The sequence below is a fragment of the Microtus oregoni genome, unplaced genomic scaffold (genome assembly GCF_018167655.1).
Source record: "Microtus oregoni isolate MIOR12 unplaced genomic scaffold, Mior012 000008F_ref0000371, whole genome shotgun sequence".
NCBI classification, from domain to species: Eukaryota; Metazoa; Chordata; class Mammalia; order Rodentia; family Cricetidae; genus Microtus; species Microtus oregoni.
In genome coordinates, this window is record NW_024543067.1 from 24,676,856 (window position 1) to 24,701,370 (window position 24,515).

The 24,515-nt window shown below is 40.9% G+C and overlaps 1 protein-coding gene across 1 annotated transcript; it reads left to right on the forward strand.

The window, feature by feature from the left end:
• The first annotated feature begins 23,617 nt into the window (after nt 1-23,617).
• On the forward strand, nt 23,618-24,140 carry LOC121451838 (60S ribosomal protein L23a-like). The gene has a single exon (XM_041657611.1). It carries the CDS (start codon nt 23,618-23,620, stop codon nt 24,083-24,085), a length of 468 nt encoding a protein of 155 aa, XP_041513545.1. The 3' UTR covers nt 24,086-24,140.
• The last annotated feature ends 375 nt before the right edge of the window (nt 24,141-24,515 follow it).

Genomic DNA, 24,515 nt, shown 5'->3' on the forward strand with positions numbered 1-24,515 from the left:
ACTAGTACCTCAGAAAGATAAAGAATAATTTAGCATGAGAAATTAGAAATGGTAGCACCTCGGAGTGATCGCTGGCAAGCCACGGCGCGCATTCTTCCCCTGCCTCCTCCCCCAAGAGAGAAGGCCTACGAAGAAGCTTTATGGAAATGTTACCAATGTTTACTACTTTCCTCCTGGACGCACTATCAAAACCTCTATCTCCAGAATAACTAGCCACTGGTGTAGTTTTCCCCTGCCCCTTCCTCTGGCATTGTGTTATTTGTCAAACCCTTTAGCTCCTATACCCAGTTTTTAGTGACGATCATGTTTATGTCATTGTTTTATTTTCTTTAAACTGTAATGAGTTATTTAAAGGCAAAGATATTTGCTGGAATATCTTTTCAACTCCATGAATATATCAGTAAACCACAGTGCTTATTGAAATCAAGATATTCAAATATTCAGTGGTAGAAGAAAGCTGTGTAACTCGGCAGAATCAAGTACACATATGAAATTTTGCTTCTATCCCATATTATCTTTTCCTACTAATTTATGCCATTTTTTTGGCTTGATTTTACATAAGCTATCAAAGAATGCTATCACAATATGCATTTTTATTAAGTTGAAGTGACAAGTAATCAAGGGTTCTGAGAAGCTGCGGGAAAGTCAGGAATAGCCAGGCTCCTTTCTCTAGCCACGACCCCAGAAAGATGAACAAAGTGGAAGAAGACCTGCAGTGAACCAAGCGGGTGATGACACAATGCTGTCTGTCTCTGGTTCACGTGAAGACAGTACAGAACCTCACACTGGGCAGGGATTAGAGCCCTGTTTGTTTGACTTATTTTTCACAGTTCAGTGTGTAAAGCAAGAGTGAATTCTATCAGTAGATGTTAAATTGATCAAGCATTTTGATTTTGGAATGCTAATCTGTGGATCAGTGAGCTTTGTATACATCTGGGTCAACACGATGTTGTGTGAAGGCAGAACACCCACCACCTGTGCTATTTATGTCGTGTCCTCATTGTACCAAATGGGATTCAGTGGTGGAGGAGTTAGACAAGAGGACCAGAATTCCTACTGCTGCTGTTTTGTGGCATTTCTTTCTTCTTCTGTTGTTTTTGCCAAAGGGGGCTTGGCAACACACTGGCTTTTTGGGGTTTTTATTAACTGAGCTTAAGGAGTCCTGATTTCTGCTCATTGTTTCCAGACCCAGGACAGCGTACAGTACACCACATCCTGTGGTGAGCACTGACTTGATAGGTTTCCTCTCTGGCCAGAAGCCTGGGACAGGAGGGTCCTAGTCAGCACTTGTCTCTCCTTTCACTTCAGTCCATGCCAGCCTCCAGCCTCCAGGAGGGCATGATACATAAAAATAGCAGGCGTGTGGTGAATGACTGCCTTGGCAACCAGTTCTAATTTTACCATCTTTGTACCTTCCTTCATCCTCCACACAGATAATCCTATAATGCCTGTTTCAGCTTAAACATTTTCTGCCCTCTATGCAGTTGAAGTTAGATGCCATTTCACATTTGGTTACTGGGCCATTGTTAAATCCCCAGTCATACGTCTCCCTGAGCTGAGGAATCCTGACCCTACCTGTCTCTGGTGTTCTAACAAGAAAGGCTCTTATGCACACAGTTCATTTCTACGCAATGTCCCACTATCACTTGAATGTCTTATTACCCAGTGTTTTCCCCTAGGATTTCTAGTCCATGCCCCACCAGCAACAACACAGCTCATGTCACAGAATAGGTATGAGCAGGATTCAGAGAAGGCTGCAGAGGTGTCTGCTCCCACAGTAGGCATGCCTTAATGTTTCCTCCCTGTTCAGTGCAGGCAGACCTGTGAATACCAAGACCAGTGCAGCCATGATGCTTCTAATCAATTGTTTTTAAGTTAGCCAAAATAGATAGGATGCTGCAGAGATGACCTAATCAAGTGAGCCTTTCCTGTCACTAGGATGATGAAAAAAAAGAAAAGCGTTTTGTGTGAGCTGATTCTTTGTGTCTAGTTTTGAGTGTCAAAGGAGCCTAACAAAAACTTGAAAGTCGCCTCTGGGAGCTGAGAACAATCCCCAGTGGAATCTGGAAGGGACTTGCGACTTGAATAGGCAGCTTTCTAGAGGGGAATCAATCTAGTTGACATCTTCTTTCAAACTTGAAAGCGGCTGAGCAGAGAATTCAGGCACACAAGCAGTGTGAGACAACAAATGCCGCCTGGATTAGCTAATTTAGTCACTACAGTAAGCCTTAAAGAAATCCATTCTATGTCATGATCAAACTCATACAAGGGAATGTATGAGGTCATTCTGTGCCCAGCACAGTGTCACCTGTCAGTCATGGGATGCTTAAAGTCCTTCCAATCAAGGCCTCTGCCTCATACCCTTATGAAATGCAAGGATCCACGTTGGAAGTTCATAATCAAGACAGTCATGGGGCTAAATCTATCTAGATATAGGCCACGGTGTAGGTTCATGAATATTGGGGACCACACTACTGCTTTGTATCTGGGGTCCATGATTCATGATTGCTTTCTCTTCCATCATGCATTCCTTCAAGGAATCACTCTATCTTTAGGATTACCAAAAAGCTAGTCTTTTCCCACCTAAACACAGGATTTTCAGAAATGTTAAACAAGTTTGCCCTTGCCTCCATATAAGAAGGCAAAGAAGGAACAATGAAAATTGTGGGGGATAAAACTGAGTGAAAGACAAGCTGCTAAGTAGAATGAAATGAGATTATGAAGACAAAGGCAAGTCAGACTGCCCCCCAGTTAACACAGAGAAAATGGGGACCAGGAGAACTGCAAATTAGATGTCCACATTTTCTGTTCCAAACACAACTTCTTAACTACACTAGTGCAGAGGGTCCCTCGGGATGAAGATGGAAAGCAGGAGGGGTCATTGCTTCTACAATGAAAACTCTGAGAGTAAATATAGAAGTGCACACTACCTGTGTTTGGGAGCATGCATGTCTCAACATTTGTAACAGATACATGGAGAGCCTGACTTTGATAAGTTGTAACTTGTGGAAGCCTATGGAGGAGACCCAAATAAAACACACCATTTTTTTTTCTTTGAGATGATTTAGGTTAAAATACTAAAGAGTCCTAACACACTTTTTTTCAGCTGCAAAAATCAGTGTGGTGGGGAGTCATGGCACCCAGATGCTGAGTGATCACATTCTCCACCTCAAGCACAAAGCAGATGGCAAAGTGGAAGTGGGATGACACTGTGATCTCTCGAAGTCAGCCACCAATGACACAATTCCTTCAGCCAGGCTGCACCACCTCCCTCGACAACTCCAAAAGTTCTAATGTCTGAGCCTATGGGGCACAGTTTTCATTCAAATCATAACACTGAAATCCCATTGCTTAGAGGGGTAGAGACAGGAGGCTTGGTGAGGGATTCCCCTCTGTATGCTGTATTGTTGGTTAATAAAGGACTGCTTTGGGCCTGTGCAGGGCAGAATATAGATAGGTGGGGGAAAACTAAGCTGAATGCCGGGAGAAGGAAAGGTGGAGTCATAGACCCGCTGTGTGCCTGAAAATCAGGCTCTGAACAGACCTCCACCCCGCCATGTTGGTCTGGGTGGGGCAAGCAGGCAATGCCATATTTCCCCTAGCAATGGTGCCACTTAAATTAATATAAAGTGATTAGCATTTTTAAAAGCACTTCTGGTCAGAAAATAATTACAGGTACGCAAAAAAGACCTCTAAATGGTCTCAGGGTTGAACAAATGTTCATATGCTTGGCAGAGAGAATAAAAAGAGTATAGAGAGTTATAAAAAGAAGTAAATTGTTTATAAAAAAACAAAGTCTTTAAAGAGACAGAGTACAGACAGTCATAGAGTAAAGAAATAAAGAAAAGAAGCCACATAAATAGAGAATACACAAAGAGTGTGGATTGTGTATATTATTGTGTTTTCTTTGAATTTTTTGACTGTGAAATAACCAACATATATACTTTAAAGGTATTTTTGTCTTCAAAATTTGAGTCTAAGGATATGCTGCTTTGGAAATGAGGTTCTTTTTTTGTTTCCACAGAGAATGAGAACCTTTGGATTGCTTCCAGACTAATATGGTTTGATGGACTAAGACACCTTGAAAGGTTGCCATGAACACCCCCAAAAATTACTTCACCTAATGCTGACTGAGATGAACTTAGCACACAGGATATTCCAGGAAAGACCTGATTAACAAGCACCCCCAATCAGCAGGAAGTAGTTTAGAGAACTACACGTGGTGATACACAGACTAACAGAAATTGGTTAAATTAAGATGTAAGAGTTAACAATAAGAAGCTAGAGCTAATGGGCCAAACAGTGTTTTAAATAATATAGTTTCTGTGGGATTATTTTGGTTCTGGGTGGCCAAGATGAACAAGCAGGCTTCCCCCAACAGAGACTCCCTTGGGCTTGCAGGCTGGTCAATATAACTTAGTCTGTTTGGAAAGTTAGAGGCCAGTGAGAGATCCTGTCTAAAAACTCAAGGCAAATGGGACTTACAGAAGGACAGTAGAAGTGGTGTCATGACCTCCACAGGCATGTGCGTATGTCCATGTACATCTCTACACACATTCCTGACACTCATGCATGTACACTCATGCATGCACACTCATGCATGCACACACACAAACACTTACTAAGCTTCTGAGCAGCTAGCAGTCTGCCAGAGTCTAACACTGGAATTGTGCCAAGTTACTCATAGGTCATACAAGATGCAAGAAGAAAGCAGTGACGATGTGAAGCTAGGCTCACTGCCTTCCGAGTGTCCAGGGCCCCATCTGTCAATGTGTGTTCTAAGCCCAGCATGACTGCTTCTTTTCTAGGGCTGCAAACCTGCATGCCTCAGCCTTATCCCAGCCACACACTGAAGGAGTGCTAACCTCAGAACACAGATCACACACTGTGCTGTAAAGGCCCTCCCTGTAAATGCGAGGAAATATTGGAACTGTGTCTTGGTGACCCAAAAACCAGAAACCAATATAAAGCAGGTTTAAATTTTTAGCTCCTCACCTGCTAAGCAAGGAGTCACAAGGATTGTTATTATTACAAGAGGCATAGACAACTTAGTTAAAGAATCTGTAAGTCAACCCATTGCAGTTATCTGAGAAGTCTAAGGCAGGAGATCTAGTCCACTGCAGTTCACCTGAAAAGTTGCATGAGAACTGAGCAGAAAAGGGTAATGGAGAGAAAACACTACTGTTTCCTCATGGCTGAAGAAGGGACCATGGAAACCTGTAAGACATGTATGTTCTGTTCAAAAAATCTTAAAACAGAAATTCATTCACTACATCCCTTCCCTGAAAAAAGAGTAGGTCTGTCAAACAGAAAGGAGCTTGGAATTAGTGCCGAGTAGTCACTGTATCATGTGTGGAGGACATTGTCACTGGGAGACTTGTTTAGTTACATTGAGAGCTTCTTGGAGCTTCAGTAAACAAAATAAATTCATTTGATTTAAGGAACATAATTAATAATAATTAATTAATAATAATTAATAAGCTTCAACAATAGGAAAATGCCTGACTGGCAATCTGAAAGACAGTTTCTGTGGTATTTCTTCATGGAGAAACAATAACTAGAAAACTAAACACAATTGTGACATAGTTATAAATATCAACAGATGGTAAACTTGAGGAAGAAGAATCAAAAAAGTTTTAAAATATGAGTCAAGACACCACAACACTGAAAAAATTAAGAGGACAATAGAGATTTAAAATTTTCTATAATTCCAAATTTAGTTCTTTGTTCTGGATGGTATGTTCATTTTTATGAAAGTTTGCTTCATTTAAACCTTTTCTTTTCTTTTGATTTTTTAAGACAGGTTTTCTTTTTGTGGCTTTGGATCCTGTCCTGGAATTCACTCTGTAGACCAGGCTGGCTTCAAACTCACAGAGATCCACCTGCCTCTGCCTACCAAGTGCTGGGATTAAAGGCATGCACCACCACTGCCAGCCTCATTTAATCTTTTAAAGAGATGGTATGAGAAGACTTTGTTTGAATTTTGTGACGAGAAAGACTACATATACAAATAGATGTCAGTTTGGGAAAGAACTTTAAAGTAGTGTGCTACTTACCCAAAAGCAGAAGGAAGCAAATGTCAACGGTTGCCTTGGTGTCTGTGTCCAGGTCCTGCCCTCCCCCCCCCCCACAACAGGTCACCTTGTATTTCAAATAGAACAGTCTCTCTCTCTTCTTTCTCTCTGTCTCTCTCTGTCGCTGTCTCTCTCTCTCTCTGTGTCTCTCATACACACACACACACACACACACACACACACACACATACACACACACACCCTGTGCACCGTGAAGCAGCTCCTGCAGGCCCTTAGGTGTTCTTTGGATGCTGTTTATATTTGGGGTAGTGGTGAAAGTTTGAGGAAGCAGGGTCTGGTGGGAGAAAGTCACTAAGCATGTCCCTTTGAAGGCCATCTTTCCATGGCCCCTTTTCTGTTTATTGTCATATATAAGCTTTGCTCCTCCACACAATCCCTGCCATTCTTGATATGTACTTTATATTATTTTTGTGGTCTTTAGCCACATTCTAATTTAGCCGTGCTGTTTATTTGTATGTGTGGAGGTAATATACATGTGTATGTGTCTATATGGGCTTGCATGTGGAGGTCAACAATGACATCTTCCTCAAATAGTCTCCATCTTGGTTTTTGAGTAAGGGTCTGTCAGTGAAGTTAGAGTCTACCGATATGGCCAGACTGACTGGTCAGAAAGCTTTGGAGATAGCCCTGTCTCTTTCTCCTACCCCCTCACCCACACCTACTCCCTTCCTTATTTCTTGAGTGAACTACTTCTGACTTTTACATGGGTATTAAGGATCCTAACTCAGGTCCTCATGCTCATGAGGCAAGCACTTTACCAATCCAACATCTTTAATATTATTCAATCTTAATTATTAAATATATATCTTAAATTATTAAGATAATCTTTGCAACATCCTTAAGATTATTTTTAACTAGTACATAAACACAAAATTACACATATTAATGGTATATCACTAAATAGATGTATAGAATGTACAATTTTTAAAACAGTTTAAACATACTTAATTCTTCAGTCATTTGCCATTGGTTTATAACATCAACTTTGGGAACTCTGTCTTCTAGCTTTCTGAAGTACACAGAGTATCATTATCATCTATAGTGACCCTCCTGGGAAACAGAACTGCAGACCATCTCCCCTGCTGTCTACATGCAGCTTTGTGCTCATTGATCAATCTTTCCCCATCCCTGTCTAACCTCTTCTGCCCCAGCCTCTGGCAGTCATTATTCTGTGTCCAACCTCTCCGGGATCAACACTTTCAAGTGCCATGTATAAATAAAATCAAATGGCATTTGTCTTTATTAGAATAGTTTATTTCATTTGATGCAACTATGTCCGGTTTCATACATGCTGTTACATGGAACAGTACTTTATTTCTTGTTAAAGATGAATAGTAGTCCATTGTGTATCTATGCAAAATCCCTTTATTCATTAATCAATCGATTGGCATTTAGGCTGTTTCCACTTCTTGTTTACAGAGCATTGTATTTTATGGATGTGGAAGTCCAAATGCTTCTTAGAAAAACAATAAAATTGGATTATATACCCAGTAATGAAATTGCTGAAATATGAAAGGGTTCTAGTTTTAAATTTTGGAGGTGCCACTACATTATTAAATATTAGCTGTACTAATTTACATTCCTAATGGCAACAGCCTAGGCTTCTCACTTCATGTCCTTTCCAGCACTTGCTGTCTCTGGTCTTTCAATAGTAGTTTTTCTTACTGGAGTGTGATGGTATTACCACAGCTTTGATGTGCATTTCCAATGTCTTTAGTGATGTTGAGCCTTTTGCATAGATTTTTGGGCATTTGTATGTTTGTTTTGTTTTGCTTTGCTTTTTAAGAAATACCTATGTAAGTACATATAGTGACCATTTTTAATTGGGTAAATTGGGTTTTCATCACTGTAACAAATGCTCAGGAAAATTAACTTAAAGGAGGAAAGATTTTTGCTGGCTCGTGCTTTCAGTTCATATTTCTTGACTGTATTTTTTCTGGTCCTGTGGCAAGACAGAGAATCATAACAAGGAGCATGGAGGGAAGCAGAGCTCTTTCGAAGTTTTCAATCTGAAGAAGAAGGGTTTTCCCAGGAGGAGGAGTAGCAGTGAGACAGGATAACGGGGCGACAGGAACTAAAAATTATTGCATACAAGAATGAAACTGCCAAAAAATGAGGGCTTAAAAAATAAATAATATTTAAACTATGTGCTTCTGCACTTTTTATTTTTAAGTCCAAAGTCTCTTCTGGCATTCAAGCAAGGGAAACTCTTAGATATGTGCCCCTCTGAGATATGTGCCCCTCTGAGGTATGTGCCCCTCTGAGGTATGTGCCCCTCTGAGGATGGAAAACAAATTATACATCTCCAGTGTGCAATGGAAAGAAGTGTGTGTTTTTACTTTTTAAAAGAGGAAGAGGAATGAAGGATAGCTAACAGGCAAAACCAAGTGAAGACACCACAGAGAAGACACTGTGCCCCACAGCTCCATGCCTGCCATATAGGCTTTGAGGATGTAGCGTCTAGGTCGCACAAACAAGGGTGGCCTTTTCCTGAAGCTGAGCTGCCAGCAGCAATGTGACTTCTCTCTTGGACTGGCGCTGCTGGGTGCTCCTGCTTCTCCCGGTAGACACCCATGTCCCAGCCTCCCCAGTCCTCCACTGCCTACATCACAACTTAGCATTGACAAGAATTTAGTTGCTTTTATTTATATTATCTTCCTCCTCCTCTGTGCATCCTTGTCAACAAATATGCCGGGTGTGTCTTAATTTTGTCTCTGAGAAGCAAACTTTGTGGTTACTGCTATACAGAGTGGATTTGTTTGGACTTAACACTTGACTTTAAACAATATCATCATTCTTGGACAGTCATTTTATCACCCTAATTAAATTAAAACTGGCTTTCATAGTATGTATTTAGGTATTTTAATTAAAAACTGTAATTGAGTGTTTTTTTATCCTACAAAACTAATTAATACTTGCAAAAAAAGATTGATTAATAATCCAGTAGTCAGAATTTTGCTCTTACAGTTTGAATCCCTTTGCAGATTATCTGCCTGGAAGACTACCAGCAAATGAGGGGACCTTGTCATAGGATGCCCTGCACTGCCCAAACTGTTCTTTTCCACCTTCTCTTGTGATGGAGGTGGGTGTTATATCTTATCTGTTGCTTTCATTGGTTAACTAATAAAGAAAACTGCTTGGCCTGATAGGACAGAAAATTAGGTAGGCAGAGTAAACAGAACAGAATGCTAGGAGAAAGAAGCCAAGTCAGGCAGTCGCCATGATTCTCCCACCTGACACAGCCACAGGTTAAGATCTTCCTTGGTAAGCCACCTCGTGGGCTACACAGATTATTAGAAATGGGTTAGATCAATATGTAAGAGCTAGCCAATAAGAGGCTGGAACTAATGGGCCAGGCAGTGTTTAAAAGAATACAGTTTCCGTGTAATTATTTCGGGTAAAGCTAGCCGGGTGGCAGGACACAGCCCCCTGCTGCTCCTTACAACACTTTTTGCGACTGACAGCACTTAAATATCAGGTTAAAACAAAATTTTAATCTCTGAGTTACAACTAAGTTAAACATAGTACTATGGATCCAAAGGCATAGAATTATGGAGGTGGCACACCAGCAAGCATAGTGCTGATTTATTTATTTATTTATTCATTTAAGCCCTTTTAGTGCTCCTGCCATCTGCCTAACTCCTGACCCTAGCGACTATATACATACAGATACTATGTAAACATTATTGGAGGACAGGCTGGCTCAGTATTTTTAGGGACATTTACATGAACCAAATGACTAAAGCAAGGAGTAGCCTGGATGGATGGAAAACAAACAGGGTAAAGAGCATGGAAGGAAGCTGCAAAGAGAGAAGATACAAGCTATCGGTGATGTCATGAGAATGCCCAGAGGAAAGCTTGCTTTTGTATGTATGGATTGACAACTGATGGATTGCTTTGTCAAGCTAGTGAAGTGTTTGACTAAGTGTCAAGACCTTCAGTCTGGAGCCACTTCGCTGGCGGCAAGCCAGTATCAGCCTTCATGTGAGGTTGGGATAATGATGCCATGAGGTGAGGTCACCTCAGCATCTGTTTGCATGCTGACGACTAGTGCTTGTTGGATATCTAACCTCAGCAAGTTTTTACCTCTCTCTCCACCTTAGCTTCGCTTTTTCTAAAGGAACAAACATGTCTACCATGGCAATGTTGTGAGGAGTACCTATTATGAATGGGAAGGACCTCCAACCCTCACTCTAAGGCAGCTCCTCAGAGCAATTAAGCAGATATCATCTCTGATTTATAATATGGAATAAAACTTGCCCCCTTAATACCCTCTGTTTAGCTCATAAAATTTTTGTCAGGGTGATTTGGGGTTTAAATCAATCTACACAAGAATGGAAAATCCAAGGTCCAATAATTTGTCCATCAAGTAACATCATATTTCCCAAAACTTGAAAATATCATCAAACCTGATGACCTTTTACAGAGAGCAATGTGACCGAAGCTACCCTCACACCAGCTCCCCAGGACTGCACTCTCCAGATGACAGCCATGCATTTAAGTTCATTGTGTCTTTGTGAATTTTCCTCACAATGACAGGTGTCTTCATAGAATTTCCAGTCCAAAGCTGAAACACAAAGGAAATGAATTGCTTGAAGAATCTTCCCATAAAAAGACAAATGCTTGTTTTCATTTTTACTGTTTTTACAAGCATATGTTAATTATACGTAATAGTGGTTTTCATTATGATGTTTTCACACATGTGTTTCCAACCTGTATCTGGGTCATATCCACCTGCCATACATTCTCATCCACTCCCACTGGACTATTCTTCCCACTAGACTTCCTTTTACTTTCACAGCCTTTTACATTTTGGCCCTCTGAATACATCCGTACTAGAATCACACGGTGCATTTCCTGTCTGTCTCTCTCAGTCACGCTACACTGCCCACCCTAAGGTCAACAGCACTCTGGTTTTGCTGTTCATTTGCCGTAAGTGTGCACAGCCTGCCATCTCAGGATTTGTGATTGTGCTTCTTCTCAACCGGGTATTTCAACGTCTTCCCTTTAGCTCTTAAGGTCAGGCTTATTTTCTGAGCTAAAATCAAATCCAGGGACATTATTGCCAAATAAATTCAATCCTGTGCGGGGTTTATGTCAGAATCCCTCTATGCACTCTTGTGCATAGAGCTAGAAAATTCAACAGCCTCACAGTTTCTCCCTGCTAAAGGTTGAGCACACAGCCAATTCTAAGCAGCCAGCACCAGTCCCCTGTGTCTCTGGACCTACTCTTTGGCCTGCCTTCCTTCTCCAACTTTCAGAGAGTTTCCTTCATTCCAAATTATGCTTCCTCATAGTTTACTTCTAAGGAAAGAGGAAATCTACCTGCTGGCTTATTACTGAATCTAAAACATGATGTCCACATCATACACATTCAATAAGTACTTATCATATGACTAAATAAAGTAAGGGATGAGGAGGGTGTCTGAACACTGGCCGTGATGGGTTCTGACATCCACATCAACTGAGTTTTGTATCTCTCCAAAATAAAGCAGGTAAAATGAAAAGAGCTGTGCCCCAGTCCTTGCTGCTGGAGTGCAGGCGCCAGTGCTGCTTGCTACATGGGCGAGAGATGTGTGATCTGAAGCTGAGTTAAGTGGGGAGAGGAGCAGGGCACAAGGTACTGGCTTGTGTTTTATTCTAAGGAGTTGTACAGACTGTGGTTCATGATTCCTGATCTTATCTCCCAGCAAAGCCAGATGAAACTGCCCTCTCCCTAGTCGGAATTTTTGAAGCCCAGGCTAGATCCTGTTTCTATTACCTTCCTAATGGGTTTGTCAGTCACTCCATACAGAGCTGATGTACTTTGACATCAACTGTTATCCCTAACGCAGTTCTGCTTGAGCAGGCACACCCAAAGTCATGAGTCCTCCATCACCCCATTCCTGTTTTTTGGTTTTTGGTTTTTGGTTTTTTTTTTTTTTTTTGCTATGTGACCATACTTGTTTTTTTATCATTTTAGTAGACTTGGAAAAATAAGCAATTAGATCTTTTTTCAAACATTTGATTGATGCCTTTGATCAATATTTTCCCCAGCCAATAACCTCTATCTAGCCCTGTGAACACCAGGTCGTGAATATGAACCACATCAATTAGCTGCCTGAGATCTCCTTTGCTCCATGAAGGTGTAAGTTGTGGTTTCAGAAGCTGGTCTCCGACAGCTTTCATTTTCCTCAGTGGTTGGCAGCAGTGAGCAGTGGCAGAAGAAACCCTTTGCTACAGCTGCTCCAGCTTCTGCTCCTGCCTCAGATTTTGGTCCTTGGTCCTTGGCAGGATGCGGTTTCACTATGCACAGGTTGGAAACAGAGATGGCTCTCCTGAGCTCTTTGGTGCGACAGCTGCAGCTTTTCACCTTTCACCAGCCGTTCACTCTGCTCCATCTTCTCTGTTTCTTCTTTGTCCTGCCACCGTCACTCAGGAACTGTTCAGCTGAGTCTCTGTGGGTATTGCTAGGACAGATTGACTGTGTTTGTGTATGTCCAGAGTGCATTGAGAACTAGGATGTGATCTGGGACTCCTTGAGAGCAGAGAACCTGGGAAAACAGTCATGAGCTAGATGCTGGGGATGACTGGGTTACTCTGTCAGGAGTCTACTTCCATCTGCCAATACATGGGATCTTGGGAGGCAAATAGGTTTTCTGGGCAGTGTCAGTGCATTCTGGCTGGTATAAGGCTACTGCTATTCAATCAGTGTACCAGGGGCTGCTATTGCTCTACACTGGAAAGTTGGGACCTTGGGACAGGGAACCTGGAAGCAGACAATCATTGATGCTCAAAAGTCCAGTTCTGGGAGTTGGAAAATGGGTCTGGTCCCCTTACACCTCTTCATCCATCAAGTAGCAATTGGGCTTGGAAGCCAGGAGAGAGAGTAGGTAATACCTGCTGGGCTCTTCAGGAGCCCAATAACTGGTATCAGAAGTCAGACAGTATCAGGTCCATGTGGGAAGCCAGGAAGTACTGAACCTATGGGAAGCACTGGTCAGTACTGAACCTGCAGGCAGGATAGTGTTGGCCTCTGCATCAGCACTGCAATGCCAGGCCTCTTTGCAATGTCCAGGCAATCTTTAGCTATCAAGAGACCAGTTGAAGGTAACACTTTCCAGCAGTCATCTACAGTAGACACACCACCTAAGAAGGGGGCTCTGTGCAATGGCTGTGCTAAAGCTGTCACATTGTCCCTGCCTAACTTGCAGCCAGTCACCTCAGTTCCTCCACTAGTGAAAGTGCTCTTTCTCTGGCCAAAGTGATTCATTCAAGGATGTGATGACCAACAGTCCACTGTAAAGTGTTCGAAGCATTCCTGGGTGAGCTAGGCCTTCCGCAACCAGGAAAGACAGAGTCAGTTCCTGTGGGGTTCTCTCAAGGCTCCATGGGATACTCCAGATAACTGATGCTACCAGGAGGGTAGTCTCGTTGCCTAATTGGTGGACAGTCCTCTGGCTGAGAGCTGTGCAAGGGAGAGTCCAATTTACTATATGTCTTCTTATTTATAAACTTATGAACATCAGAAGGAATGTTTACAGTAAACCTTGAAGGACTCATCACTAACACTAATAGCGATCTCAATATAGGTCAACATATTTAATCATTCTTAGCACCTGCTCACTGCCCAGTAACAGGTGGGTTCCCCTCATTTGTCTCAAGTGCATTTCACTGCTGCAAACTGCTTCATCCGGTGCCTTGCTTCCAGCTTCTCCTACACCCACAGCCCAAGTTAAGAGTTCTTTCCTTTATTTAGATTTTAACATGCAAGTGTTTCTTCCACCTTTTCACAAATGATCCTTTTTCCTGTTCTTCAAACATGATTTCTCATTATCATCCTCTCTCTTTCTTGCTACCTGAAGATAATGGCTTCCTTTTTACCACTATATTCTGCAGGAGAACTTGAGTACTGCTGAAGCTTAGTTTGCCATGTGCTTACACAAAAATCACAACTTCAAAGCAACATAGCGAGCAGAGCTGTTTAAACACCTTAGTCATCACAGCTTCAAGTCTGAAAAGTGACGAACAAACAGTGAATGAAAGTCCCACTGTCGCAGAAGTTTTAGCCAAAGAAAAAGGACATTTGTCTTATGTCTCATGGTAAACTACTTGAAACAGCGCCCTTCTCTTTACAAATCTGAGACATATCTGGAGTCTTCTGGAGAACACACACACACACACACACACACACACACACCATGTGCGCAGACACACACCAGCTATTCTCCAGTGTTTTCTGTCTTCTTTCCCACTAAGCTAGCTATGAAATCTTATCAGCAACCAAGAATAAGACATGAAATAAATTAGTTGTTTCTTTCAGACCCATTTCTCAGCCATAAACTCTAACAAAGGACGAGGTGGAAAATCTACCTAAAGTCACTGCCACTCTCTTATCACCAGCTTTGTGCTCTGCTCCCATGGGCCTCAGGTGAGTCATACAGGCCACTGCCCTTACTTGACTCACCTGCTGTGGGACCACCTTGAGCCAATAGCCTTTAAGATACTAGCCCACTTTTGGCGTGGTCAAATGTACTACATATACAGATGTAAAAATGTCTGCAGTACCTTGACTGCTGGCTTTGTTTCCTGTTCCCTGCTATTGCAGAAGACTGCTGATCTGTGAGTCTACCCCTAAATAAAGAAACCTTTATTATATCCATTATAATAGTGAGTAATAGAGTGAATACTTGTGAGCTATTATTTATAGACAATTTACATTGGTATAGATTCTCATGTATTGATACAAATTCAAATCATATTTGTTATATTGAATATGCTCCTAGTTCTGTTTATAATATTTGTACACTTATGCAAAGTTATTTTGTCATATTGTATGCATATATGTTTCTACCTCTGTTTAAGATATTTTGTAAATTGATGCAATTTCAGAATATATTTATCATATTGCAGTATACATTTCTACCTCTTATCAAGATACTTATACATTGTTTCTATTTTGAGGTTGTTGTTCTCATTTGCTGCACAGTTGTTTAAAGATTGTTTAATATTCTAAAATGAAATTCTAGTCTTGAAGCTATACAGGTATTAAGAATTATAGGTCAGTAGTCATCCATGTTTGTCATACTTATAGTTGGACTAATCAAGTTCTTTAGATGCATAGAGATTGTATTCTGCATAGACAGTTAATCTTCAATCACTTCAAAGAATTGTAGAACATGGCATTTAAATAACTTAGGGTTCTTTTGACATGAGACACAATTGCTCCTGGCAGCACCAATCTATTTCCGAGAGAATGTTGGGCCCTGAAGACACTCCACTTGGAGCTTGTTTTCTTCTTGGCAAAACCGGCCTTTGGACAAAGAACTACCAATGTTTTACCCACTGACAAATGCACAGTGTCTGGACAGAACAAGCAGGATACAAGAAAAAAACCTGCCAAACCTTGCCAAGATAGGGTAGGACAGTTTTAAAATTTTTTCTCCCACTGAAAATGATCTGTCAGTTACTCTAGGCCTTAGCCAAAGTGGGTTGCCCCAACATTGCAAATGAGATATTGGGTGATTGCCCAGGTAGCTAATTGTCTCTGTCATTTATTGCACCTTTTGAAATTTGCTTGATCGTGCTTCCTGTTTACTCAAGTAATAGTGTTTCCTTTCTCAGGGTCTTGATGGGGTTGAAGATTAGATAGTTGTAGTTACTTTCCTCTTGTGATTTAGCCAAGCCATTTCTAATACAAGACTTAGACTCCTTAGGATAGGATAACTATTAAAACATTTAACATATGTTTCTTGCTTGATATTTTTTATGCTGTTTGTAATTCTATTTTTTATATTTGATATTTGTCCTTATTGTATATGGTTCTGTATTAGGTTTAGAACTCTTTCATTTTAGACAAAAGGGAAAGGTGCTGTCGAAACTCCTTCAACCAACAGCCTTTAAGGTACTACTTTGGGCATGGTCAAATGTACTACATATACAGATGTAAAAACATGTGCAGCCCCTTGGCTGCTGGCTTCGGTTCCTGTTCCCCTCTAATGCAAAGACTGATGATCTGTGAATCTACCCCTAAAAAAAGTGTATTATACTCCATTCTGAGCTAGTGTTGGACTATTTTGTTACAATAAACAACAGTCATCATCTGCTATGCAAACATCCTTCAAGGTCGTCAATGCCACATGTTAGGATGAGAAAAATGTTAATGACAGACTTGAACCCCAGATAAAAACAGAGAACTCTGAGACATTCCACTGGTGCTTATTGTCTATAAAGTAAATGTATTTTGTAAAGTAAAATCTCCTGGGAAATACACCTTTTTGCACATCTGTAAGAAAGGTACCAGGGAGGTTTAACTAAAGGAAGACCATCCTTAATACAGCATCATCTCATGGGCTGAATTCAAGGAGGTAAAGCAGAGTTCCACCTGATCATGTGTGTCTTCACCATCCTGCTTCCTGACTATGGATGCAGTGTGACCAGATATCTGATGTTTCTGTGGCTACACTCAAGTCATTCTTGTCGTTATATTGGAATGGAGCCCTAATTGTGAGTAAAATCCTCTCCTCCTTAAAGTCTTTTTTCGAGATGTTTTGTCACAGCCATCAGTAAATTAATAAAGATACATAATATAAAATAAATTTAAGCAATCTAATCTTATAAAAGAAGGGGCTAAATTACTTGAGAGTACTCAGAAGATGGGGTGATCTGTTCAAACTCTGGGAATGAGAAATCTTTATCTGCATTAAAAGATACATGGCAAAGTCAAAGCAGAAAAGGGTCCCAGCCTGCCAGTACAACTCTCCAGGGGCTGTACAGTGTGAAGATGCACTTGACTCAAATTGGCATGTATTATATGTAAGATATTACTTACATTTGGTGCTTTATTATCTCAATGACATTTTCCAGGGAACTACATGATTCCAGGTATGTTTTCCAGGAATAATTTTAGAAATTTCAGGCATAATTTGTTAGAAATCTTGCAATGGCTTTGCTACAGGTGAGTAGCTTTGTTTCTCCGGGAGTTTATCAAATAGGCAACCATCTATCTTTCTCCCGGACACCTCCCCAAACTCACTCGAAAAATAAAGAAGGCCACAAGGCCTTATCTGTAACCATCTTCATTCCCCTTCAGATATAATTTCCGTATCAGGTAGCTTGAAACAGTTTCTGCTGGTTCTGTCTACCACCCACCTCCAAGGCAAAGAACAGGGAGTTGAGCACTAAAGTGATGTGGGAGGTTAGCAGAAAAGCTGTTCCCTCCTGTCTGTAGTGAGTATGAAAAGGGATGAATAAGTTGTAAGTCTTGTTATGGTCTCCTAATCTCCTGAACAGAGAAAGATTCTTTTCCTCACAGATGGAGGAAGTTAGACTCAAAGGAATCACTTACAGCTCCTGTACATTCCCAGGACTCTGCAGGAAGAGGATATGTGGGTATAAAGCAGGGGAGCTGCACTCCTATTGGCAAAACTAGGATTGAATGTGTCTTACTCTCCAAGAAATATCCCCTGGGGGGCATAGGACTACCCCAGCAGGAGGATTCTCCTGAAGGTGCAGACACAGTAGAATTGGAAGTTGATAGAAGGGAATTACACAGACAAGACGCTTAGTGCTTATGCTTCTAAAGACTCTCTCAAGGTTGCTAAAAGGAGCAGCTGATCACAGAGCTCTAGTTATCCAATGGAGGGCCCCACACTCATGCATGTGTGGACAGTGCTAATAAAACTTAGTCATCAAAATAGGAGTTGGAAGATGCAGTGGTTATATGAAAATGGACCCATAAGCCCATAGGGAGTGGCACTATTAGGAGAAGCAGCCTTGTTGGAGGAAGTATGTCACTGCAGGTGAAGTTCAAGCCAGGCCCAGTGTCACTCTCGCCTCCCAATGCCTTTGGATCTGAATGGAGAACTCTCAGGTATCTCTTCAGCACTGTGCCTGCCTGCACAACACTATGCTTCCCCCCATGATAAAACTGTATTAAGCCTCTGAATTGTAAGCCAGCCTCAACCAAATGCTTTTCTTTATATGAGTTTCAGTGGTTATGATGTGTCTATTCAGTGTCTTAGTTGGGGTTTTTACTGCTGTGAAGAGACTCCATGACTACAGCAACTCTTAAAAAGGAAAAAAATTAATTGGGGCTGGCTTACAGTTTCAGAGGTTTAGTCCATTATCACCATGGTGGGACACAGTGTGCAGGCATACATGGTGCTGGAGAAGGAGCTGAGAGTTCTGCATCTTGATCCACAAGCAACAGAAATGAACTGTGTGCCACACTGAGCATAGCTTGAGCATAGGAGACATCAAAGCCCACCTCCACAGTGACACACTTCCTATTCCAACAAAGCCACACCTCCTAATAGTGCCATTCCCTATAGGGGTCATTTTCTTTCAAACCACCACATACAGCAATAGTCTTAGTTGGGGTTACTATTGCTGGGATGAAACACCATGAACAAAGAAACTTGGGGAGAAAAGGGTTTATTCAGTTTATACTTCCATATCATAGCTCATCATCAAAAAAAGTCAGGACAGGGACTCAAGCAGAGCAGGAAGCTAGAGGCAGGTGCTCAACAGAGGCTGTAAGAAGTTCTGCTTACTGACTTGCTTCCCAAGGTTTGCAGGATCACCAGTCAACAAGCGGCCCAACCCACAATGGGCTGGGTCCTCCCCCAATCAATCAAAAGTAAGAACTTGTGCTACAGGCAAGATCTACTGCCCCATCTTAGAGAGAAATTTTCTCAGTTGAGGTTGCTTTCTCTCTGATGACACCAGCTTATGTCACATTGACATAAAACTAACCAGTAGAGAGGGGGAAATAGAAAGTGGTTATGGTCATATTTCACTGCATATATAAATGAAAGTCATTAACAAAACTAATAAAACAGCTAAGAAAGAGTGATAATAAGACCTCTACTGTGTGCAGAAGGCTCCAGAGTCACGTAGTGAGAGGAGGGAAGGATCTGTCCTTTTCTTTCCCTCTGTAACACTTTGCAGGGAAACTTGTTCTGTTTAGAATCAAAAAGCTTATTTTCCTGGTAATACAATTCATTATCAGGCAAAATGGTATTCATGTCACTAAGGAAAAGGTAGATTATTAAGTATTTTTTATTGAGATAATTCAGTATCCATAAAAATTAAATTTAGTATCCAGTTCAATATATATAAATGCAAAAGAAAAAAGGTACCAGGTGGAATTGTAGGTGGCTGTGTTTGCAATGAAGCAGAGATGGCTGTTGAAGCTGTTGAAGTCATGTTTTCTGTGATTCACTAATGAATATGCTTGGAAGTTCTGAGAGGTAGGGAGAGTTCAGGAAGCCGTTTAGAGCAAGCGCTGTCAAACAGTTCTGAGTAAGTCTGAATTCTCAGTGTTATCCATGTATCAAAATAGCCTTGCTTTATTCGCAAGAAGTCCATATTTACATATGCATAAGTACTTATCTTTATTCTTCCCCTTGTTTCTGGGAGGGCTCGCCATTAACTGCCATCATGACTGACAGCCTGTACAGTTCCTTAGGAGGAGGCAGCTGTAGCAAGTACTGCTTATTAATGCTACGTGTAATTTTTCCACTTGTGAGAAAATGATTTCCTAAATGAGAAAATAAAGTGAGTCTTGATTAAAATTCAATGCTGGCTAATTTGAGCTGTAATTGAGGAAACCTTACAGAGCACACCAAATATTGAGACCCTTCCTGACAAGTATTATCTTTATTCACAGCTGGGAGAGAAAAGAAGCAATTCTGTCCAAAATGTCCATAAATGAAAAAAGATATGATAAGCCTCAAATTCCAATCATCTTCAGAAGGAATAAAATCTGAAAAAACATATAATATATATAATATATCTATGTATATATATGTATATACACATATATACATATATACATATACATATATATATATGTATATGTATAACTGAGAAGACAGCTCAGGGAACAAAGTAATAGCCTTTCAAGCATGAGGACCTGAATGTCATCACAAAAATTCATGAACAAAATGGGCATGATGGAACACATCTATAATACTGACACTGGATCCTCAGAGAAAAGGGCATTCTGAAGCTTGCTGGTCACCAGGCTAAACTACTGAATGAGTTCCAGGCCAGTGAGAGATACTATCTCAAATAAAACAAAAAGTCAAACAAATGGTGGATACTATCTGAGGAACACACCTAAGGAGAGAGCAGTTGTGGAATTGAGATCATAACACTAAATATCAGCATTCATCATCTTGTAGTTTAAATATACTTTGTTGGATACAATCTATGAGAATGTGTACCTTGAAATACTACAATGCTATTGTGCAAGGCAGAATTTGGGGAGTTTTATTAGTGATGAACCCAATGTAGTTGAAGCAGATTATGACACATTGGTTAAGCAAATGCTTAGGCAGAAGTAACCTCTAACGTCCTACTTAGCCCTCACAACTCAGCATTGTGAATTTCACAACATGCAAAGACTCCATCAAGGAAGAGACACTTCTCTGGGTTACAGTCACTGGGTTTTTAGAAGGTGAAAAGTCCTTAAGTCATGTGACAGAAAGTGATGCTTCAGTGAGGTTGGGATGGGCTTGATGAAGGCAGTTTGTCTAGTCTAGAAGAAGCCACTCTAGGCTTGCACTTAGGTGTTTGTTCTTTGTGTTCACTGCAGGCCCACTTCCCGCTAGAATGCCATCCCAACCATTCCACACCCTTCATTTTCTGTACTGGGGAAGTTCCTATATTTTTCTCTCATGCTCAGATGAGCTTTTATCCTTCTTTAATATATGTATTTGTATATGTCTAAATATCTTAATCCTTCTTTAATATACATATTTAAGAATATGCTCCCTTTCAAAATAAAAGTTTGCACACATCACAATTCTAATGTGGGAAGAAGTGAAGTGCAGGTAAAGGCTCAGTCAGCTTGATCGCATTTCGTCATCCCTTAGCACTGACCTTGGGCAGCATTGTACTCAGTGATTTTTTTGGTTTGTGAAAAAGTGAGTAAAAAACAGGAAACTGCAGAGTCCTACCCCTCCATTAATAAATGATAAAATGAGTATTGTGCATGCATACATGCATATGATCACAGCATAGCCATGCTAATATGTCCCCACGTACATTTGCATATATATGTCCATATATACCTTAAAATCGGACTTGCTTATCTGTTCACTTACCTTACAGCAACAAGAACTTGTGCATGCTACATAGAGCAAAGCTCTGACCATGGGAATCCCAGATGTGATTAGCAGAAGAGTTTCTCTCAAAGGAAACTGGCTCTCATTTCCTTATTTCATGCCTGATTGTTTCTTAGCTGTTTACTGTGTCAGACATTGATTGAGGTACTGAACAATCTCAAGGTGAAGAAAGATATACAAGTCTGCAGAGAACGTACCCAAAGTCTAATTGAGTTGTCATTAACAGGAGACAGAATGAGCCACCACCTCCCACCCTACCAGACTCAAGGGGAGCCATCAGAATGAAGTCTGTAACATATCAGAATAATAGGCCTGTGTCTACCAGGATATTGGTAGAGAAGACAGAGAGGCTACCGCATTGGCTTACTACAGAAGGATCTTTTATAACTGACTCAGTGGCTGACATTCACGATCAATAAAGTGCAGTGTGGATGGCCATAATAACAGTTTCCAACAGCTCTGAAGCCCATGAGTCTTCGTTATGAATTTAGCTCCACACGCATAGAGGCATAATAATAGGATTCAGACAAGCCTCAGAAGGAAAGATCTATTGTATTGATCAAGAGCAGCAGGCAAAAAGATGGACTTTCAGATCTCCCGGCTGACAGCGCTATGATGCAGTGAAAGGTGAGCGACAGAGCCCCACCATCCTCTTGGGATGCTCTCTGCTGAATTTGGTGCCATGGTGTAAAAGGCTCCTCTATTCCTTGTGGGTCTTCAGTGAGCCGGGAAGCAAGAACAAGTTAACTGAAGCAGACCAACCCTATTATAAAATATGAGAGGTGAAGGATATGCAAGCAGGCTCTCCCCCTAGGAAAGACCCACACCTCTAATCAAAACCATTTATAAATTCAATGAATGGTTTTACCAGTCACTGCAATAACACATCCAAAGTGTTACAGTCAGAACAAAACAATAAAGGAGTCAAGATTCTTTTAAACTGTTTTTATTACTCTCCAAGCACCCATGGATTTTAGTTTTATTAATAGTAAACTTATTTTAAGACTGATTCTTAAGACCAAAAATTACCTATTTTAATGAGGTAAGATTCAACGTTTATACTAAACCCTGAATTCATGGGTGCAATTCCCGTTTTCTGTCTTTATACCTTAGGGTGCTTTTTTTTCTCTATTATCTTTTCATTTGGAAGAATTCCCTTGGGAATTGCTTACAAAGAAGATTGACATGTCATCTTCTCTTAGCCTTCATTTAGCAAAGTCTTTCTTTCTTTACATTCTAAAGGGAAGTGTGCAATGTTCCAAGCTGCAGTTCCTTTTCCTCCCATTCAATGCTGTGAAAATCTCACACCACTGTCACGCAGGCTGGGTAGTTTCTTTGATGAAATCTGCTGTCAGGTGACCTGGTACTGTTGTGGGATATTTTTACACTGTGTGAAGGTGTTGCTGTGATTGGTGTAATAGAACAACCAATAGCTCGGCAGGAGGTATAGGTGGAATTTCCAAGGAGAAAAAAGAGGAGGAGGAATATATATCCACAGGAGATATCAGGAGATGGGGAGAGGAAACAGGAGGTACAAGATGGACGATAAAATATAATGTAGATTACTATAAATGCGTTGATTTAAGTTGTAAGAGCTAGTTAGGAAGAAGCCTAAGCTATAGGCTGAGATTTCACAACTAATAGAAAGCTGGCCCGTGCAACAGAGAAAGACTCATTACAGATACCCTTTTGTGTGTGATGTCATTTCTTTCATACCTTGGAAATAAGTTTTGAGCTCACTATGGTTTACAAACTGTGATCATCCTGTACCTGGATATCTGTATTATTCTTGAGGCTTTGAAAGTCTGTTACACCCAGAGGCACTTGCACAGCCTTAGCATTCTCAAGACCTTCTTAAACTCAGCCTGACTGTTCTGCAGTAGTACCCTAAAGTTCCCAGGAGCTTTCTTCACTCCCCTCCATTCTTCATTTTACATTTTTCTCATGTATTTGCTTTCCAGTAGTCTGTCTTCCTTTCATTACTTTTTCTTTCTTTGAACTATTCTTCTTTTGCTGTCTTTCACTGTTAGATTTTTAATTTGGCTTAGTGTACTTTTCAATTCTTTGTTTCTGTAGTTAGACTTTCCTTTTTGGGAATTCCAGCCCACAAATAATGACATGGAAGCTTATTATTAATTGTGAAATATTTGTCTTTAGCTTAGGCTTGTTTCCATCTAGCTCTCACACCTTAACCCTTATTTTTCACCTACATTCTGTCACATGGCTCTTTACCTTCCCACGTCCGACTGTCTCTGAGTCTGCTTGCTGGGGAAATCCAAGCATCTAGATTCCTCCTCTCATTTCTTCTCTTTCCCCAAAAGTCTCACCTATCCTCTCCTACCTACTTTTTGGCCATTCAGCTTTTTTATTAAACCAGTCAGAAGTGCCTTAGGGACCCTTTTCGTCAAGATGGCGCCGAAAGCGAAGAAGGAAGCTCCTGCCCCTCCCAAAGCCGAAGCTAAAGCGAAGGCCTTGAAAGCCAAGAAGGCAGTGCTGAAAGGCGTCCACAGCCACAAAAAGAAGATCCGCACATCGCCCACCTTTCGGCGTCCCAAGACCCTGCGGCTACGAAGGCAGCCTAAATACCCCCGGAAGAGCGCGCCCAGGAGGAACAAGCTTGACCACTATGCCATCATCAAATTCCCCCTGACCACCGAGTCAGCCATGAAGAAGATAGAAGACAACAACACACTTGTGTTCATTGTGGACGTCAAGGCCAACAAGCACCAGATCAAACAGGCTGTGAAGAAACTCTATGACATCGATGTGGCCAAAGTCAACACCCTCATAAGGCCCGATGGAGAGAAGAAGGCGTATGTTCGGTTGGCTCCTGATTATGATGCTCTGGATGTTGCCAACAAGATTGGAATCATCTAAACTGAGCCCAGCCAGCTAATTCTAAATATACACTTTTTCACCATAAAAAAAAAAAGTGCCTTAGGTAGACACACATCTTTACAGTGTGCAAAAAGATTATACCACAACAGGTTTCTCTTTTCTTTTCTTTGAAATTATTTTCTCCTACTTACCAAGTTTCTAAGAGTACTAAGTTATTTATCTGTACTTTCTTGAAACTGGTTGAGTTGCCACAAAAGCACCGTGTTAATTCCCCATCCAAAAACTTACTCATACTAGTTATTTTTCAGTCATCTCCTGGTAGCTTATATTGTCTCTCTGTTGAGTTCAAAATTGCCTGAACACCTTATGTTTGATGTGCATGCCTTCGGGGCATTAAAGGATCAGCTGTATGTTCTAGTCCTTTTCATCTTTTTGACTATCCATCATTCTTTTCTAGTATGTAGTTAAT